The sequence below is a fragment of the Oryctolagus cuniculus genome, chromosome 11 (genome assembly GCF_051225735.1).
Source record: "Oryctolagus cuniculus isolate XC-2025 breed Fujian yellow rabbit chromosome 11, ASM5122573v1, whole genome shotgun sequence".
NCBI lineage: Eukaryota > Metazoa > Chordata > Mammalia > Lagomorpha > Leporidae > Oryctolagus > Oryctolagus cuniculus.
Window position 1 is genome coordinate 783,596 of NC_142877.1, and position 17,381 is coordinate 800,976.

The following is a 17,381-nucleotide window of genomic DNA, read 5'->3' on the forward strand; positions in this document are numbered from 1 at the left end:
CAGTGATCTGATTGCATCATGTTTCCTCAACATGATACCTGGAAGGGTTACATCCTGTGTAATTTCTTTCGTCCTAGAAGGTGCCTTGCTTTTTACTTATTTCATTTACATTTTAAACCTGCCCCTCCAGCAGCTGGAACAAGTTACATTGTTCTTAGGTAGTAGTAGTTCGGAAATTTTATTTGCTTTGTTGTCGCTCCCCTTGGTGACGGCGCCGTGCTGCAAGGGGCGGTCCTAAATAAACTCCCCAGAGACCCCTGCAAAGCCACTCCGTCCGTAAGAGCGATATTGTCAGTAGAACGCTCAGTGTGCGCATTCCACACTGAGAGTCATTATTTTATGTGCAATAAACTGCAGTGTTTGGACCCGAGTTTTCCAATGAGTGGCTTTATTACAACAGACCAAGCCTTTAGTGCAGTCTGCACGCGGCTGTGGGTGGGGTCCGGTTCTCTGGCCGGGACGCCGTCCGGATTTCCTGTCAGACTGCGGCCAGCGCCCTGAGCGTTCGTACCGTTTTATTGGGGTCGCACCGTAGCCTGCACACGTGTCGTGTAAACACTGCCGAGTGACCCCATCGCACGGGAGTGTGCACAACTCGGCCCGACACCTCCCAGCCCTCGAGTGTCGGGTGGCAGTCACCACCCAGGCCTGCGTCTGAGGTAAGACGTCACGGGTGAACGGGGGGGGCCCGGCGTCCACTCGGCCAGCACTGAGGCCAGGCCAGCCCCCAGCGCTCCCGGCGACGGCGCGCTGCTCCCGGGGAGCCCTCTCCACGCTCTGCTGAAGCTGTGGTCGCCGCCGCCTCACTTGGTTCAGTTCTACTTCAGGAGCTTCTGGGACCTGATTTTTCCCCGCCCCCTCCTAACACGGCTCCTTGGCAGGCCGAGGTGTCGCAGATCCCTGGAGTCCCCTGCGCACCGACGGCCCCGGGCAGGCCGGGATCCCCGGGCAGGCCAGGCTCGCCGTGAGCGCCGTCTTGGCCGTCTTTGCTTGCGCCAGGCATGCCTTGGGGTCCTGCGACAGAGTGGGGAGGTGAGCAGCGCCAGGCACCCAGCCCCGGCTCCGACTCGAACTCTGGAGGCTGGGGAGGTGGCCGAGTCCAGGGCTGGAATCGCCTACAGCTGGGGCTGCCGTCCACCTGGAGGCCACACGGAGGCGACAGAAAGCCTCGCAGGTGGGGACATGGGGCCCTGGGTGGAGGCAGAGCTGGAGTGGACAGGCCTGTGGGTGCAGGTGAGGGTCCCGAGCCGGGCACTGGGGGAGGGGCTGGGCATTACAAAAACGGACCCTCCAGGGACTGGGGTGTGGCTGTTGAAGCCGCTGGTTGGGGGCCAGGCACGGTGGCGCAGCCGGTTACGCCGCTGCCTGGGATTCCACGTCCCACGCTCGAGGGCCGTTTTGAATGTCGGCTGCTCCGCTTCCTGGCCAGCTTCCGCTAACGTGCCCTGGGAGGTGGCGGGTGACGCGGAAGTGCCTGGACTCCTGCCACCCACGTGGGAGAGCGGGATGGAGCTCCTGGCTCCAGATGGTCCCGCCTTAGCTGCTGTGGACATTCAGGAAGTGAAGCAGCAGATGGAAGCTCTGTTAGTCTACCTACCTATGTATCCCACCCCCCTTCAAATAAGTCTTTAAAAAAAGACTGGCGAGGAAGCCCATGCCCGGGGGTCCTGACTCCAGCTTCCTGCACACACAGGGATGGCTCAGGTGGCTGGACCTGGCCGGAGCTCTTGGCCCTTTGCTTCATCCCGGGCGCTGGTGGGCGTCCGGGGCGTCAGTTAAGCAGATTTAACGGAACATTCTTGGCTAAGGGGACCCTTGAGGCAGCTCCTGACCTGGCCTCCGGGGAGGCAGGGAGGGCACGTCCTCCCTACGAAGAGGCACGCTCGCACCCCGGGCCGCCTACAGTGCGGCGCCGTGACCTCCTACCTTGCAGTCCCTGGTCTCCGTCAGGCCCGTCCAGCCCGGAGCCCGCCGCGCCTTTGTCTCCACGGTCCCCTGGGCTCCCTGTGGCGAGGACACAGGGTGCTGGGGTGTCTGCGGGGGGCTCGTCCGGCAGAGAAGCCGGCCGTGCAGGCCCGACAGTCCGCAGAGAGGCCCCAGCCTCCAGCCACGGGCAGCCCGGCTCTGCTGGAGGCACCGTGCCACCCAACAGCTGACCCAGGGTGCTGGGGCCCCCCACTACTCGGGTCGCACACCTCCCGGCCTGGGAGCCCCCGTGTGGTGAGAGCGCTGGGGAAACCCCGCCTTGTGACGTCAGAGGGGCCAGCCGACGCTCGCCGGCAGCACGCAGACTGTTCTAGAACCTTGCTCCTGGTAAGCGAACCTCGCGGTCAGCACGTGAGGGCGCTCACCCCAGCAGCCCCCCCCCCCCGGGCTCTGGGTTAACCCTCAGTGCTGCGGCCGTGTGCGCCGTCAGGCGTGGGTCACGCGGCGGCCACCACTCCCCCACCGTTACACCGGGAGGGAGGTCAGAGGTTGGCCTCCCAGGCGGGACAGTGGCCCCGTGCAGCGGGCGGGCGTGGGCGGGCCCAGGCACAGCGGCAGGGTCTCCTGTTGGACCTGCGGCCCGGCTGTGTGAAGTTAGTGGGACGTGTGGTATGGAAAACCTGCGCGTGGACTCGGAATTGTTTTGATATCAAACAATTCCACTCTGCACGACGTCCTCTTGAAGCCCGTGTGTGCGTGCACACGTGTGTCTGCGTCTGGCTCTCCACGGGCCGGCCGTGTGTCTGCCCTTGCTGTGTGATGGGTGTGAACCCAGGGAGGGTCAGTGCTCTGAACTGTTATCCCCAAGAGTCCAGCAGGCGTCCAGGTGCCCGTTGGAGCTGCTGGAGCGGGGCCTGAGCAGGCAGAACCTGGAGAGGCTTCCAGAACCCAGGAAGCCTCCGGATTTGGGCCAGACGGTGCCTGCGGGCAAGATGAACTCCACACGCTTGCCCTCTCAGGGCGTGAAACACCGCCACTGGCACCACTGGCACGGGCTCCCGCGCGTCCCTGCTGAGCTCAGCTGCACCTCGGCGCCGTCCGCCAGCCGCTCGGCACTGGAACCGCGAGCGTCACACCCGAGGCCGGGCCGAGGCTGGAGCCAAGCAGCGCGTCTCGTCTCGCAGCACACTGGGTCGCCAGTCGCTTTGTAACAGGTCAGTACCGACTCCTGCTCCCGCACACTCAGCCCGCTCAGTCCCGGGAGCCAGCACCCGCAGCCGCTCCACGCTGGGGGACCTGGCCACGCTGGGGGACCCTGCCCCGCTGGGGGATAGTCAGCCACACTGGGTGACCTGGCCACACTGGGGGACAGTCAGCCACGCTGGGCGACCTGGCCACGCTGGGGGATAGTCAGCCACACTGGGGGACCCTGCCCCGCTGGGCGACCTGGCCACGCTGGGGGGACCTGGCCACGCTGGGGGACCTGGTCATGCTGGGCGACCTGGCCACGCTGGGGGACCTGGCCACAATGGGGGACCTGGCCACAATGGATGACCTGGCCACGCTGGGGGACAGTCAGCCACATTGGGGGAATCAGCTAAGCTGGGGGACCCACAGGACTCCCGTAACACCTCACTTTTTATCAGCTCTTCCTACCAGATGCCATTCTGATGGTATTTAAGGAAAATACCGCACTTCAACAAAAGCCTAGTCCTGCAGGGTCGTGAGGAGTCACCGTGAGGTCCCAAAGGGGCACAGGGTCCCCGCCTCCCGGGAGTCCCTGGTGACACCTCCGTGCCCACACGCGTGAGCCAGCTGGCGGGGGGGCTCTGAGGCAACACAGCTCACGTGTCAGGCCACAGGCTGGTCACACCCAGGTGTGGGGTCGTCACGGGCCCGAGTTGTCCCTCCCCGTGCGTGGGGGTGTCTGGGGTCTGCCTGTGGCTGCAGCAGCTGTTTCTTGAGTCGACACTCACCTCTGGGTCCGGGGTCTCCCAGCTCTCCGGGGGGCCCACGATATCCGGGGGGCCCTCGGGCCCCTGGGTGACCGATGGAGCCTGGGGGGCCCGGTGGCCCGGGGGGACCCGCTGGGCCAGGCCGGCCGATGGAGCCCGGGGCTAACGGCTTCCTTAGGTGCGCAGCCAGCTGTGCGACTTGCTCTTGGGAGACAAGGGGCGGCAGGTCAGAGTGCCCGAGGCAGAGCCTTCCCGAAGGCCAGCTGCTGTGGGCGTGCGGGAAGCGGTAAAGAGGCGGCTCCAGGTCGTGAAGGCCGCCCGTGAGGCCACGGGCGGACGGTCACGGGGAGCGAGGGAGGCCCTGGCCGGAGGACAGGCGGGTGGGCAGGGCGGGGGCACAGCCCGCTTGCCGAGGCTGACCTACTCACCGCTCACCATCCCCCCGCACAGCTCTCGGATGCGCTGCTCGCTGGCCGCTTTGCCCTGGAATTTCAGCCCAGGGCCGTGAGCGGGGGGCCGCGCTGGCAGCCCCGGAGGCATTCTTACTGCCCCCACCCCCAGCCCCGTGCTCTGACTGCGGGTGAACCAGGTGCCAACGGCAGGGGCTCGCGGGGCAGAGCTGACGTACCGGGACTCCTGGTTTCCCGGTGATGCCAGGGACACCCTGCTCGCCCTGGGGGCCCAGGGGGCCGGGGGGGCCCGGGACGCCCTGGACGCCGCTGGTGCCGTTGGGGCCCTGGATACCTTTGGGGCCCAGCTCCCCTCGGCTGCCGGACTGCAGGGGACAGGACAAGGGGCTGGAGGTGGGCCCCGCCAGGAGCGGTGCTGCGCCCTGGGCCTGCGCCCCAGCCAGCACAGAGGCCTCCCTGGCGAGCTGCCGTGACCGCATCTGGCCAGTGCCGGGGCCTGGCTGCTGGCCCAGAGGCGGACGGGAGGCCACAGGCTCTGGATTTTGCCAGGGAGGACCTGCCAGGCACTCACCTCTCCTTTCGGTCCGACTGGGCCACTGGGACCCTGCGAGGAGAAAACGCAGAGTGAGCAGAAGGACAGACAGATCTTCATCCGCTGGTTCACTCCCCAGATGGCCGCAACAGCTGGGGCTGGGCCAGGCTGACGCCGGGCGCTCCGGCAGGGTCCCCCACGTGGCTGCAGGGCCCTAACACTTGGGCCATCTTCCGCTGCCTTCCCAGGTGCATTAGCAGGGGGCTGGGCTGGAAGTGGAGCAGCTGGGACTGGAACCAGCGCCCATACGGGAAGCCAGTGCCACAGCGCTGACCGCTGAATTACCCAGATGTCGCTGGCTGGGTGGGAAGTAGCCCCCAGGGAAGCGGTGAGACCACCACATACCCTCGCCCAACACTCCCCGAAGCGCTGACCCTCCAGCTGCCTGGAGGAGGCCCCTCCTCCCTGTGACGCCTGATGGGGAAGGCAGCCGGTGCAGGTACTGCTCCCAGGTGGGCGGGCGAGGGCCCTGTCTGGGCAGCTGCCCACCCGGAGCAAGCGCCCATCTTCCCCAACACTCACCGGCTCGCCTTTGTCCCCAGGAAGACCGTCGGAACCTGCAACTCCCTGAAAGAGACCCAAAGGTCAGAACCACCAGTAAGAGTCGTCACGCACTGTCCAGCCCCAGGGCAGAGCCCGGAGCTGGGCCCTGCCGCCCGCGGGCTGAGGCCCGGGTTAGCACAGGGAGGCTGTTCTGCCCAGAACCCCGCACGGCCTCGCCAGAGATGGCGGAAGCGTTTCTCAGTTTGCCGTGGCCCACGCGCAGCTTGGAGCCTGCACCCGGCTCACCCAAAGCTGTTCCCCGGGGGCCTGGGACTGCAGCCGTCTGCTTCGCCATCCCCGCCACGGCACCTGCCTGCTGTCACTGTGCAGAGCAGGCAGGGGGAAGAGGGAGCCGAGAGCCACACGGGCCGGCAGGACCTGGGAGAGCCGGGACCGGATCTGACCCGAACGCTGCGCCCACTCACCTGGTCTCCCTTGAGGCCTGCGGCGCCTCCTGGGCCCTAGGGCGGAGAGAAGGCCCTGGGTTAGTGCGGCACGGGAACGCTGCCCGCCTGGGCCTCAGAGGCCTGCGGTGGACCCTGCCTGGACGGCTGTGAATCTGTGCCGTCCTTGGCAGCCCCCGCCCCGGCCCGGGATCACTCCCTCCAGAGCTCCTGGCCCAGACTGAGGTGTGGGGCCTGCCCGCCCCCTGCGGGGACAGGGCAGAAAGCCACCGCCACGCCTTCCCTGTCTGGGGCCCCGGGGTTGCTGGCAGCGTCTGGCCCAGCTGGAATGTCCTGCCCGGGGGGCTAATAAAGGGCCCACTGTCTCAGCCGGGGCTTTGTCTGCAGGGGGTCCTGGCGCCTGCCCGGGCCACGTGCGTGTCCAGAGCTCTGTCCCTGCCCTGCAGCCAGGCAGGCACACGGGACCACCAGGGACCTGCCCTCCCCCCTGTGCCCTGATGGCACCGCTGCCACGAGACCAACAGGGACCAAGCTGAGGTGAGCTGGGACTCCCAGGACTTCAGACAGCAGTGGGACCCGTCCCCCAGCCAACCTCAGCTGACACCCAGGGGGTGGAGTCACCCCACACCCCGTCCTGATTATGGGGCAGCTACAGCTGTTTGCCTGGCTGGACCTCCACGGGGGCGGGGGGTAGACAGAGCCCCCAGGCCAGCCCCACGGGACTGCAGGGTCGCACCACCACGCCCCCACAAGGTGTGCAGCCGCAGGTAAGCCTCCTGCTGGCCTGAGTGGTCTCTGACCTCGGGGCCCAGCCCTTGGGGGCACTCACCCGATCACCCACGTCACCTCGGAGGCCCTGGGGGCCTGGAAGGCCAGGCTCTCCTGCGCTGCCCTTCTGGCCCTGTGGACGAGGCCCAGCGTCAGTGCCCACTGGGCCCAGGGGACCTGCCCCCCCCACCCCGACCTTCTTACCTGGAAGCCTCGGGTGCCAGGGGCCCCTTGGGGGCCTTGCGGGCCAAGGGCCCCCTGAAAGAGAAAGGCGTGAGTGAGTGCCCAGGGTGGCAGGGCCCCAGGGCCTCGGCTTTGCCTCCCTAGCTGGGCTAGGTGGACGCTGCAGTGGTGGTCGCGTCTGTTCCAGTGGCCAGGGACAGAGGCGGGGAGCCTCCCGCACAGGCTCAGAGCTCAGACCCTCGGGCCGGCCTCTGCGCCAGGCACTGATGTGCACTGCCTCCCCCAGGGCCCTGGCCGGCGGCGGCTACGGGTGGCCTCTCCACCTCCGCATGGGCCAGGGACCAAAAACACGAGGCCCCTGTCCCATGCGGGCATCCTTGGCGCTTGGCCCATCTGCGTGCCGAGTCCCCTCCCCGCCTACTCAAACTGGGGCACCGGGGGCGCTCGGGGCCGTGCCCCCCACTCACCGCAGAGCCCCTGTGGCCAGCCTCGCCGCGTTCCCCAGGCACGCCAGCGTCTCCCTGCAGGGGGCATGGGGACACTGGAGCAGGGTCCAGACGCGCCCACGGGGGCGGGGCAGGGCAGGGCAGGGCTGAGGCAGGCGCACACGTGGGGGGAGGGCTGTGGATACTCACAGGGACGCCCGGCTCTCCCGAGGGGCCGGCTTCGCCCAGCTCCCCAGCTCGGCCCTGAGGAAAACAGCTTCAGGTGCCGGCCCACCCCAGGGGCCAGGGCTGCGGAGCCGCCTGCCCCCCCCCCCCCCCCGGGAGCAGCCACCTACCGGTTCTCCCTTCTCGCCCTTGGACCCCGCTCTTCCGGGGAGGCCCTGGGGGAGAGCGCGGGGTGAGTGGGGCCGTCTGCCCCCAGCCCTGCTGACCCCAGGGGCTTCCTGCACTTCCCCAGCCTTGGAGGCAGAGCCCTCTGTGAACCCCCACTGACGCCCCACACGGGGCTGGCCCTTCCGTGTCGAGGGACAGGTGTGTGCACACGAGGGGGCGGGGCCAGCTGGGCGGGCAGCCCCCTGCAGGGCACTCACCGGCAGCCCGTCGGGGCCTTTCTCTCCCGGGGCACCGCCGCGACCTGCCTCTCCCTGTGAGGACCGAGATGGAGGGGGAGGGGAACAGGTGCTGAGACGGGGCACCGGGTTCCTCTGCGGCCCCTCCCCCCCCCCAGCCACCTACCTTCTCGCCATCGAGGCCTGGCACGCCGTCCCGGCCAGCCTTGCCCGGCATTCCCTGGGGATGAGGACGTCAAGCTCTGGGTGGGGTGCAGCCCCCCCAGCCCCTAGAACTGTGCAGCCTCAGGCCCGGGGGTGGCAGGTTTGGTGGCCGCCCCCTGCGGACCCAGGACACAGGCCAGGCCCCCCCGGGGGCCTCGCTCCAATTTCTGGAGCTGGAGAGTGGCAGGAGGAGGGGTCTCCCCTGTAGGCCGCTCCAGCAGCTCCAGAGGGGAGGGGGGAGGGGCACGGATGGGGGAGGGGCCCCCAGGACATGGCGTGGCAGCTGCAGGCTGGCAACGGCAGAGCGGTCAACTGAGCGCGGCCCCTCCTGAGCAGGGCTGTGAGAACATGGGCCACGAGCCCACCAGGTGCAGGGCCAGGATGCGGGAGGGGTGCGCGGCGGCACTGTGCACTCACCGGCTCTCCGCCAGGCCCGGCCACTCCGGGGAGTCCTTTGGGACCAGGTCTGCCCTGGACGACACGTGGGGAAGGAAGGGCTGCAGTGGGGACCCCGGGGACCCTCCTGCCGGCGGCACCCACCCCCCATCCTGAGCTGCAGGGGCAGCCGCCCTGGTCCCAACAGCACCGGGAGGCTCTGCACCCCGTCCCGCCAGGGCGCCTGGTGGCATGGACGCTGGCGCCGGCGCCTGGAGCCCCGGCCAGGCCCCGCGGTTTGCAGGCACCCTCCAGTCAGGGCCGCAGATCCCGTCTCCCCCACCCAGGAAGCAGATGAGGGTTCTCCCCGGAAGGACCCAGAGAACCAAATTCTGTCTCACTTACGAGGTCGCCCTTGGGGCCGCGGAACCCCTCTGCGCCCCTCTCGCCTCTGTCACCCTGCGAAGGAAGGGGACAGGGACAGTTAAACAGCAGAAGGGCCAGGCCCAGGCCCAGCGTGGCTGAGGCCGCGTCGGACTCCTCGCGCACATCGGGGCCACGGACAGCCCAGCCTGGGACCGGGCCAGCAGCAGCGCAGCTGGGGGAGGTGTCCATGACGAGGGGGAGGCACGGGGACGCCCCCAGCACACACGTACCGCTTTTCCAGGTGCTCCTGGGATCCCAGGGGGACCTCGGAACCCGATAGGACCCTGCAGGAGAGAGGGGGCTCTGGGTCCTCACAGACGCGCGAGCGCCGGGGCCTGGCCCGGCCCGACGGCAGCCACCCCCGGCAGAGCCAGCGGCGCCTCGCTGGGGAGCAGCCCTCCCGGCCCACCTGGAGTCCAGGGGGGTGCAGGCCCCGGATCCTCACCACCCGGCCACCACCCGGCCAGCACGACTTACCCGGTCCCCGGGGGGTCCAAGTGGCCCTGGAAGTCCTTGTGCTCCCCGGGGGCCCTGCAGGGACAGAGAAGGACATGGAGGCAGCACTGCACCCACCCGGGCCCCTGGAAGCCCCTGACTCGGCTCAGGCCCCCAGAGGGAGGGGCCCAGCCTCGGTACCAGCAGCCTTTCCAGGACAGGACCCCCAACCACCCCCAGCCCGAGCCCCCCCCCCACACACACACTGCCGGCTCCCCTCTGCCCAGGCTCACCTGCAGCCCCACAGTGCCTGGGAGGCCAGCGGGCCCTGGAGAGCCAGGGTTACCCTGCGTCAAGACAGAGCAGTGGTCAGCGGGTCCAGGCCTAAGCAGCAGGGTCACGCACCCACAGTGCCAGAGGCCGCGCCTGGTGTCTGCCTGAGCCTGCCCCCTCTCAGGCCCCTCTTGTGGCCAGGCACAACCCCAGCCACGCACGCGGTGGTCCCCCCTGGCCTCAGCACAGGCTCAAGGTGGGGGCGTCCCTGGGACACTTCAGGCTGCAACCCGAGTGTCCCCGCGGAGCCCCAGCACACGAGTGCGCGTCCGTGCGTGCAGCCCCGCCCCAGCCACCCAGATGAGCAGACCCCGCCCTCACCTTCTCGCCGTCCTTGCCCGCCTCTCCCTGCTCCCCCTTGTAGCCAGCCGGCCCCTGAAAGCAGACGGAGAGTCACTGCCCCTTGGCAGTGCTGCCGACGGAGCCCGCACGCCAGCCGGCCCAGCGTCCAGCCTGGGCACCCGGGGGGGTGTCTCTCCAGGTGCATGAGTCTCGGTGATGAGACGGGGACAGCCCTGGAGCCAGGGCCAGGCCTCCCATATCCTGATGTCTCACGGCCTGTGTCGGGGGCTGGGCGGGCTGCCCCTGCCAGGGGGGAGGTGGGCTCGGCCTGAGTCACCTTGTGGCCACTCACCTTGAACCCTGGCATTCCCGGTGGCCCAGGGGGGCCTGGTGGGCAGATGGCTGGGCACTGTTGGAAAGCAGAGTGGTCAGACCCCTCCCAGCCTGACGCAGCAGACCCCCAGCAGGGCTGCAGCCCCAGGGACACCTGAGACGCGCCATCCGGTACCATGGCGGCACCTTCACGTGTGCCGATCTGCCTGCTGTGTGGCTTCTGGGAGGGACGTGAGCCCGGGCCCTAGACCTGTGCCACAGCTCCCCTGTGCCGGAACCCATGGAAGGTATGGAGCTTTCTAGATCATTCCCCAGCTGACCCGGGAGACCAGGCAGGGGTGCAGGGCTGGCACCATCAACCTCTGCCTACCCAGGCTCTCCCTCCCAGGACACGACCCGGCTACCACGTGGGGCCCAGGGTGCGGCGAGCAGCTGGCAGGCCACCCTGCGGCTCGGTGAAGCCAGGGGGACACTTTCCCTTGCAGATACAAAGCCTGGGGCTGGTGCTGTGGCGTAGGGGGTGAAGCCGCCATCTGCAGCGCCGGCACCCACACGGGCACTGATTCAAGACCCGGCTGCTCCACTTCTGACCCAGCCCCCTGCTGTGGCCTGGGAACGCAGTGGACATGGCCCGCGTGCTTGGCCCTTGCATCCACGTGGGAGACCTGGAGGAAGCTCCTGGCTCGGCCCGGCCCAGCCCCGTGATGCGGCCGTTTGGGGACTGAACCAGCACACGGAAGATCTCTTTCTGCTCCCTTGCTGTAGCTCTTTCAAATCAATCAATCAATCAATCTTTAAAAACAAAACACAGAAGTCTCTGTGGCCAGGAGCCAGCAGACGGCACTGAGCGCTATGGCCGTGACCCTGGGGAGTGACCAGGCAGACGTCAGGACAGAAGCCAGTCCCAGACTCGCGTCGGGAACCTGGTGTGTGAGGGAGGCGCGCGGAGCTGCCCCGGCCTCCTGGGGCTGAACACGGGCGGGGCTGCGCTGGGGCCACAGGAAGCTCGGTGTGCAACTCAGGCTGCCCGTGTCCTCGGGGCCGGGGTGGGGGATGCTCCAGGCTGTGCCGCAGCCGCCCACACGGACCCCTCCCCCAGGCGGGAGCCCCACCCCCAAGGCAGATGCCCCCAACCCCCTGCACAAAGGCAGCAAGTGCCCACCTGAAGGTCAGTGGCGCCTTCGGGGAGGACCCCTGGCTGTCCCTGGAAAGAGAAAACACTGAGGTCCACCCACCCCCAGGGACCTAGGGGCCTTTCATTCCAGCCCCATGTGACCAGCGCCAGGTGCTGCTGGCCCGTCTGCACGACCAGAGTGACACAAGCCACCATCCTCAGACAGGGTGGCCGTGGGTGCCCAGGCCTTGACCAAGCCCTGGCTGCAGCCCTGGGCTCTGTCCCGACTTCCCGTGCGTGCCTGCCCAGTACTTACGGGAGGGCCAGGAGGGCCAGGAGGGCCGGGGAGGCCTGGGAGTCCAGAGGGTCCCTGTGGGGAGGCGGGGGTTAGAGCAGCGCCAGCCCCCACCCCCACCCGAGGTGACCCACCACTCCCAGAAGAGACGCACCCAGTTCCTGCTGCGTGCTGTGCCCACAGTCTGGAGGGGACAGGGCGGGAGGGGACGGGAGGGGAGGGGAGGGGAGGGGAGGGGAGGGAGCCCTCCCAGCCCTCCCAGCCCTCCCCCACCCCAGTGGAATCCGGGTGAGGGGCGAGGATGTGGGGGTCTCCACTCACCGGGGGGCCACGGAGGCCGATCCCTCCAGGCAGGCCGCTCGCTCCTGCCTCTCCCTGGGGAGAGCAAACCAGTGAGGCCCCGGGAGCTCCACGGCGAGAGGGCGCCCCCCTGGGCCAGCGCCCGTCTCTGCAGGGCCAGAGCAGCCCAAAAGCACCACCCCCCCCGCCCGCCCAGGCCGGCACTGGCGCGTGACGCTGGCCTGTACTCACCGGGGGTCCGGGGAGGCCTTTGCCCTGCAAAGCCAAGCGTGGGGGTCAGAGCACGGGACAGCCCCCCCTACAGTGCAGGGGGCCCTGGGGAAGGGGGCCCGGACATGGGGGTCAGAGCACAGGACAGCCCCCCCTACAGTGCAGGGGGCCCTGGGGAAGGGGGCCCGGACGTGGGGGTCAGAGCATGGGACAGCCCCCCCCAACAGTGCAGGGGGCCCTGGGGAAGGGGGCCTGGACATGGGGGTCAGAGCACGGGACAGCCCCCCCTACAGTGCAGGGGGCCCTGGGGAAGGGGGCCCGGACATGGGGGTCAGAGCACAGGACAACCCCCCCTACAGTGCAGGGGGCCCTGGGGAAGGGGGCCCAGACATGGGGGTCAGAGCACGGGACAGCCCCCCCTACAGTGCAGGAGGCCCGGACATGGGGGTCAGAGCACGGGACAGCCCCCCTACAGTGCAGGGGGCCCTGGGGAAGGGGGCCCGGCCATGGGGGTCAGAGCACAGGACAGCCCCCCCCCCACAGTGCAGGGGGCCCTGGGGAAGGGGGCCCTGGGGAAGGGGGCCCGGACATGGGGGTCAGAGCACAGGACAACCCCCCCTACAGTGCAGGGGGCCCTGGGGAAGGGGGCCCGGACATGGGGGTCAGAGCACGGGACAACCCCCCCTACAGTGCAGGGGGCCCTGGGGAAGGGGGCCCGGCCATGGGGGTCAGAGCACGGGACAGCCCCCCCCCCCACAGTGCAGGGAGCCCTGGGGAAGGGGGCCCGGACATGGGGGTCAGAGCACGGGACAGCCCCCCCTACAGTGCAGGGGGCCCTGGGGAAGGGGGCCCGGCCATGGGGGTCAGAGCACGGGACAGCCCCCCCCCACACAGTGCAGGGAGCCCTGGGGAAGGGGGCCCGGACATGGGGGTCAGAGCACGGGACAGCCCCCCCTACAGTGCAGGGGGCCCTGGGGAAGGGGGCCCGGACATGGGGGTCAGAGCACAGGACAGCCCCCCCCCACACAGTGCAGGGGGCCCTGGGGAAGGGGGCCCAGACATGGGGGTCAGAGCACAGGACAGCCCCCCCCACAGTGCAGGGGGCCCGGACATGGGGGTCAGAGCACAGGACAGCCCCCCCCACACAGTGCAGGGGGCCCTGGGGAAGGGGGCCCGGACATGGGGGTCAGAGCACGGGACAGACCCCCCTCACAGTGCAGGGGGCCCTGGGGAAGGGGGCCCGGACATGGGGGTCAGAGCACGGGACAGCCCCCCCCACAGTGCAGGGGGCCCGGACATGGGGGTCAGAGCACAGGACAGCCCGCCCCCCAACACACACACGGTGCAGGGGGCCTGGACATGGGGGTCAGAGCACAGGACAGCCCCCACACACAGTGCAGGGGGCCCTGGGGAAGGGGGCCCGGACATGGGGGTCAGAGCATGGGACAGCCCCCCCCAACAGTGCAGGGGGCCCTGGGGAAGGGGGCCTGGACATGGGGGTCAGAGCACGGGACAGACCCCCCACACAGTGCAGGGGGCCCTGGGGAAGGGGGCCCGGACATGGGGGTCAGAGCACGGGACAGCCCCCCCCACAGTGCAGGGGGCCCTGGGGAAGGGGGCCCGGCCATGGGGGTCAGAGCACAGGACAGCCCACCCCCCTACACACACACGGTGCAGGGGGCCTGGACACAGGCACCTGGTCTAGGAGACCCCAGGAGGGGCTGCAAAGAGGACAGCAGGGGGCGCCTGGTGGTCACCCCGCCCAGCCAGACCCCTGGACAGGCGACAGCACTTACCCCCAGCCCGGGCGGCCCTGGGGGTCCCAGACTGCCCTGTGGAAAGAAAGGGGCATCAGGGGACACGGAACCTGCCCCTCGTGCAACACTGTTGAGAAATCAACTGCGGGGGGGGGGGGCAGGGAGGGAGCCTCGCTCTGCCGGGAGCTGAGGCCCAAGGGGCTCCTGACGCCCCAGCACTGCGCAGGCGCTCCCCCAACAGCCCCGCTGAGCAGCGCAGCAGCAAGGACCCCCGAGGGGAGGCAGCCAGACAGGCCGCCTCAGCAGGGACAAGGCCCAGCAGCCTGAGCCACCAGGAGCCGGCTCCTGGCCCGAGGAGGGGACACATGGCCATCCCTGCACCAGAGGCCGGCGCAGAGCGTGGCGCTCAGCTGCTGAGCTCCCAGGGGCCCGGGGGCGTCCCGTGCCCCCCGCCCAGCCTTCCCACTGGGTGCTGCCTGGCACCAGGCCCAGAAGCCCCACAGGGACGGTCACTTCTCCGAGGGCTGGGCACAGCCGTGAGCTCAGCGGCCACACAGAAGAAAGCCGGGCGGGGCTTCCGCGGTGACGGTGACAGTGACGGTGACTGTGCCGGTCAGACTCCGGGCGAGGGAGGCCGCGTGGCGGTGGCCCTCCTCGGGGCCCCAGGGACACCCAAGGGAGGAGGTGCATGGGGCTGCCCACCCACCTACACCCCCTGCATGGACCTACCCTGCCTGCTGCGGTCTGGGTGCCAGATGTGGACGGGGCACAGAGGGCTGCCACGCGGGACCACTAGGCAATACCACGTGGGCCCCCCTGCCCGCGCATCCTGCCAGTCCCAGGTGGACACAGACTGCTACTCACCCCAGCCAGGCCTCACCTCTGAACGGCAGCCCCTGGACACGGGGCCGGCACTTACCCGCTCTCCAGGAGCGCCCTTGGGTCCAGGGGGTCCATCCTGCCCAGTCAGACCCTGGGGAGGGAGGGAGGGAGAGGACTCCAGGAGCTACACGGGACACGCACAGCACACAGGCGCAAACACATGGACCTCACAGATGCCCCCGGGGTCAGGCGGTCTCGGCCTTAGGCCCGGCCCCGTCCACCCAGTGCACACCTAGGGTCTGGGGGAGGCGGGGGCAGTGAGTGGGGGGCCAGCAGTGGGGGCACCTGCTGGAGCCAGGCCCGGGGGACCAGGCAGCAGTCACTCCTCATGTCATCTAGCAAAACTACAGGGACCCTAGCGCCAGGCTCCAAGCCCACGGATGCCCGCCCAGGTGGGCCTGGGGCTCGGAGGGGCACGGGCAGTGGCAGGCAGAGCAGCCCGCCAATGGGAATTGGCTCCCAGACAAGCCAGCGCTGGGGGCTGGCGTGGCGACCACGAGACCCTCGCTGTGGGATTCTGGAGGTGGCCGTCAGTGCCGGGGGTCCTGCTGGGGTGGGCACAGCTGGAGGGGGTCCCGGGCCCCAGGGGACGTCCAGGGCCGGGGCGGGGGCGGGGCCAGGCACTCACATCCACTCCAGGCAGCCCCGGCAGTCCGGCCTCGCCCGGCGTCCCCGGCTTCCCTGGCAGCCCTTTGGGTCCCTGCGTGGGGACAAAGGGGACCGGTGTGAGGGAGCAGCCGGCCCCACGGCCCCAGCCCCGGGACAGTCGCCCCAGCTGAGGGCTGCCGGGGCCCTGTCTGGGGGACTGCGGGGCTGCTCCGCTCCCTTTGCCTGGCTGCCTGGGCACCGGCCCAAAGCAAGCTTCAAGCCAGACCCTGCCCAGAGACACGTCCCCTCCCCCTCCTGGCTCCAGCCCCTGCTCCCAGACCCAGGGCCGCTGTGCTCAATGACCCTCTGTTGTCTGGGCCCGCCCTCCCCGCCACGGCGGGGGACACTCACCGAGGGCCCAGGCAGACCGGGGGGACCAGCTTCTCCCTGCACAGGGAGAGATGCCCACTGTGACCCCAGAAAATCCCACCCCACGGGAACCCAGCCCAGGGGACAGGATGGGCAGACCTGCCCCGGCCCCTTAGCTGCACCCCTGTGTCCAGTCAGAGGAGGTGGGGCCTTGGCTCCTGCCAGGACCCACCGGTCACTGCACTGATGGGCCGGCAGCGTGGGGGCCAGCTCCTGGGACAGGACCCCAGGAGCTTCAGAGGCTGCCTGAGGGCAGCCTCCTCCAGGAAGACCCCCAGCCCCCGCCCCCGTGGCCAGCATCAGGCCTGAAATCCTTGCACCAACTTCACAGTCAGGGGGAGGCTGAGGCCCGGGGTCCTACACGGGGCCCTGGACACAGCCCAGTGGAGATGGGGGAGGCTGAGGCAGGGTCGGGCACTGCTCAGGTAAGGAGGCGGCGGCAGGGAACAGGTGCTCAGCTGCGCCCCACAGAGACCCTGAGAGCCGTCTACCCACAGCAGGGAGCCCTCGGGGCCCACAACCCAGCCACAGAGCGCTCCGGGAGGCGGGGGAGCAGCCGGCACCCAGGACCCCCGACCCAATCCCAAACTCACGTCGACGCCATCCTTTCCCGGCTTCCCAGGTGGCCCTTGGGGGCCGGGGGGCCCTCGCGGTCCGGTTTTCTGAAACGGAGAAGCGTCGCTGGAGAGCTCCCGCATTCGAGCAGCTCCGGGACCCGCGACCCCCGCCCGCCCCAGAGACCCCCGAGCCTTGGGTCGCGGCCGTCGCCACGCCCGGGCGGGGAGCAGCTGCGCCGGGCCCGCGGGGAGCCTCCGGAAACAAAGAGGACATTGTCCGCCGGCGGCTCCGGAGCGGCCGACCCTGGCCCGGACTCTTCCCCGCAGCATCCCGGCGTCCGGGGGCTCACGGGCCGCGCCGTCGGCGAGGCGGGCCGCGGGCAGCCAGGCTGCGCGGGCGTCCCGGGGTCAGGGGCGGCGGGCCCGGGCCCGGCCGCAGATCCGAGACCCTGGCCGGCCCGCAGCCCGCGCTCACCTGCGCCGCGGCGGCCGCCAGGAGCTGCCCGAGAAGCAGCAGGAGCAGGGCGGGCGCGCGGGCCATGGCTGCGCTCGCTCTGAGCGCCCGTGGCGCGGCCGCACGGGGTCGGCGGCGCGGGGGGCGGGGCCGGGGGTGGGGCCGCGGGCGGGGGCGGGGGCGGGCCGGGGCCGAGCGCACAAGCCCCCCATTCAGCCGGCCGCCCCTGGGCGGGCGGGGGGAGCGGGTGGCGGCGTCTTCGCGGCCAGCCGGGGAGTTAAAATTACGCACCTCGCGGCGGGGCAGACAGACACCTTTTCTCCGGACGTCGGCCGCACACAAGGCTCCTGTGAGCCGTGCGCCCCACCCCCAGCCCAGGGAGACCCCCAGGCCGCGCCCTGGCAAAGGCTCTGTGGCTGCTAGGCTGGGACCCCTTGGATCCCCTGCCCACGAAGCCCGGGCTGTACCACATGGCGTGGCCACGTCGGCGCCAGTGGCGAGGGCCACAGCCTTATGGAGGTCCTGGCCCCTGGAGGAGGAAGCCACGCCTTGCTCCGGCCCCAGGGATTTGTCAGGACCCCCACCCCCTTCTCACAAGCTCGGCCCCTTCC

At 69.8% G+C, this 17,381-nt stretch overlaps 1 protein-coding gene across 1 annotated transcript; it reads right to left on the reverse strand.

The window, feature by feature from the left end:
* Window positions 1-371: 371 nt before the first annotated feature.
* Window positions 372-16,921, reverse strand: COL9A3 (collagen type IX alpha 3 chain). The gene is made up of 32 exons (XM_051829429.3): window positions 16,792-16,921; window positions 16,353-16,421; window positions 15,742-15,777; window positions 15,371-15,442; window positions 14,780-14,833; window positions 13,900-13,935; window positions 12,125-12,148; window positions 11,915-11,968; window positions 11,615-11,668; window positions 11,347-11,388; window positions 10,204-10,260; window positions 9,891-9,944; window positions 9,530-9,583; window positions 9,279-9,332; window positions 9,032-9,085; window positions 8,781-8,834; window positions 8,418-8,471; window positions 7,963-8,016; window positions 7,818-7,871; window positions 7,563-7,607; window positions 7,417-7,470; window positions 7,249-7,302; window positions 6,803-6,856; window positions 6,660-6,731; window positions 5,852-5,887; window positions 5,406-5,450; window positions 4,863-4,895; window positions 4,510-4,656; window positions 4,310-4,364; window positions 3,903-4,085; window positions 1,927-2,004; window positions 372-1,014 (listed from the first exon to the last, which is right to left on the reverse strand). The coding sequence occupies exons 1-32, from the start codon at window positions 16,855-16,857 to the stop codon at window positions 824-826; spliced, it is 2,043 nt and encodes a 680-aa protein (XP_051685389.1). The 5' UTR covers window positions 16,858-16,921; the 3' UTR covers window positions 372-823.
* Between the last annotated feature and the right edge of the window lie 460 nt (window positions 16,922-17,381).

Bases quoted from the DNA above. Each gene is read 5' to 3' on its own strand.
- COL9A3 (XM_051829429.3), bottom strand. From the start codon at position 16,857: ATGGCCCGCGCGCCCGCCCTGCTCCTGCTGCTTCTCGGGCAGCTCCTG. The intron at 10,261-11,346 runs GTGGGCACTTGC...GCTTTCCAACAG, and splicing joins AAGGCGCCACTGACCTTCAG to TGCCCAGCCATCTGCCCACC. The intron at 9,086-9,278 runs GTAAGTCGTGCT...TCTCTCCTGCAG, and splicing joins TTGGACCCCCCGGGGACCGG to GGTCCTATCGGGTTCCGAGG.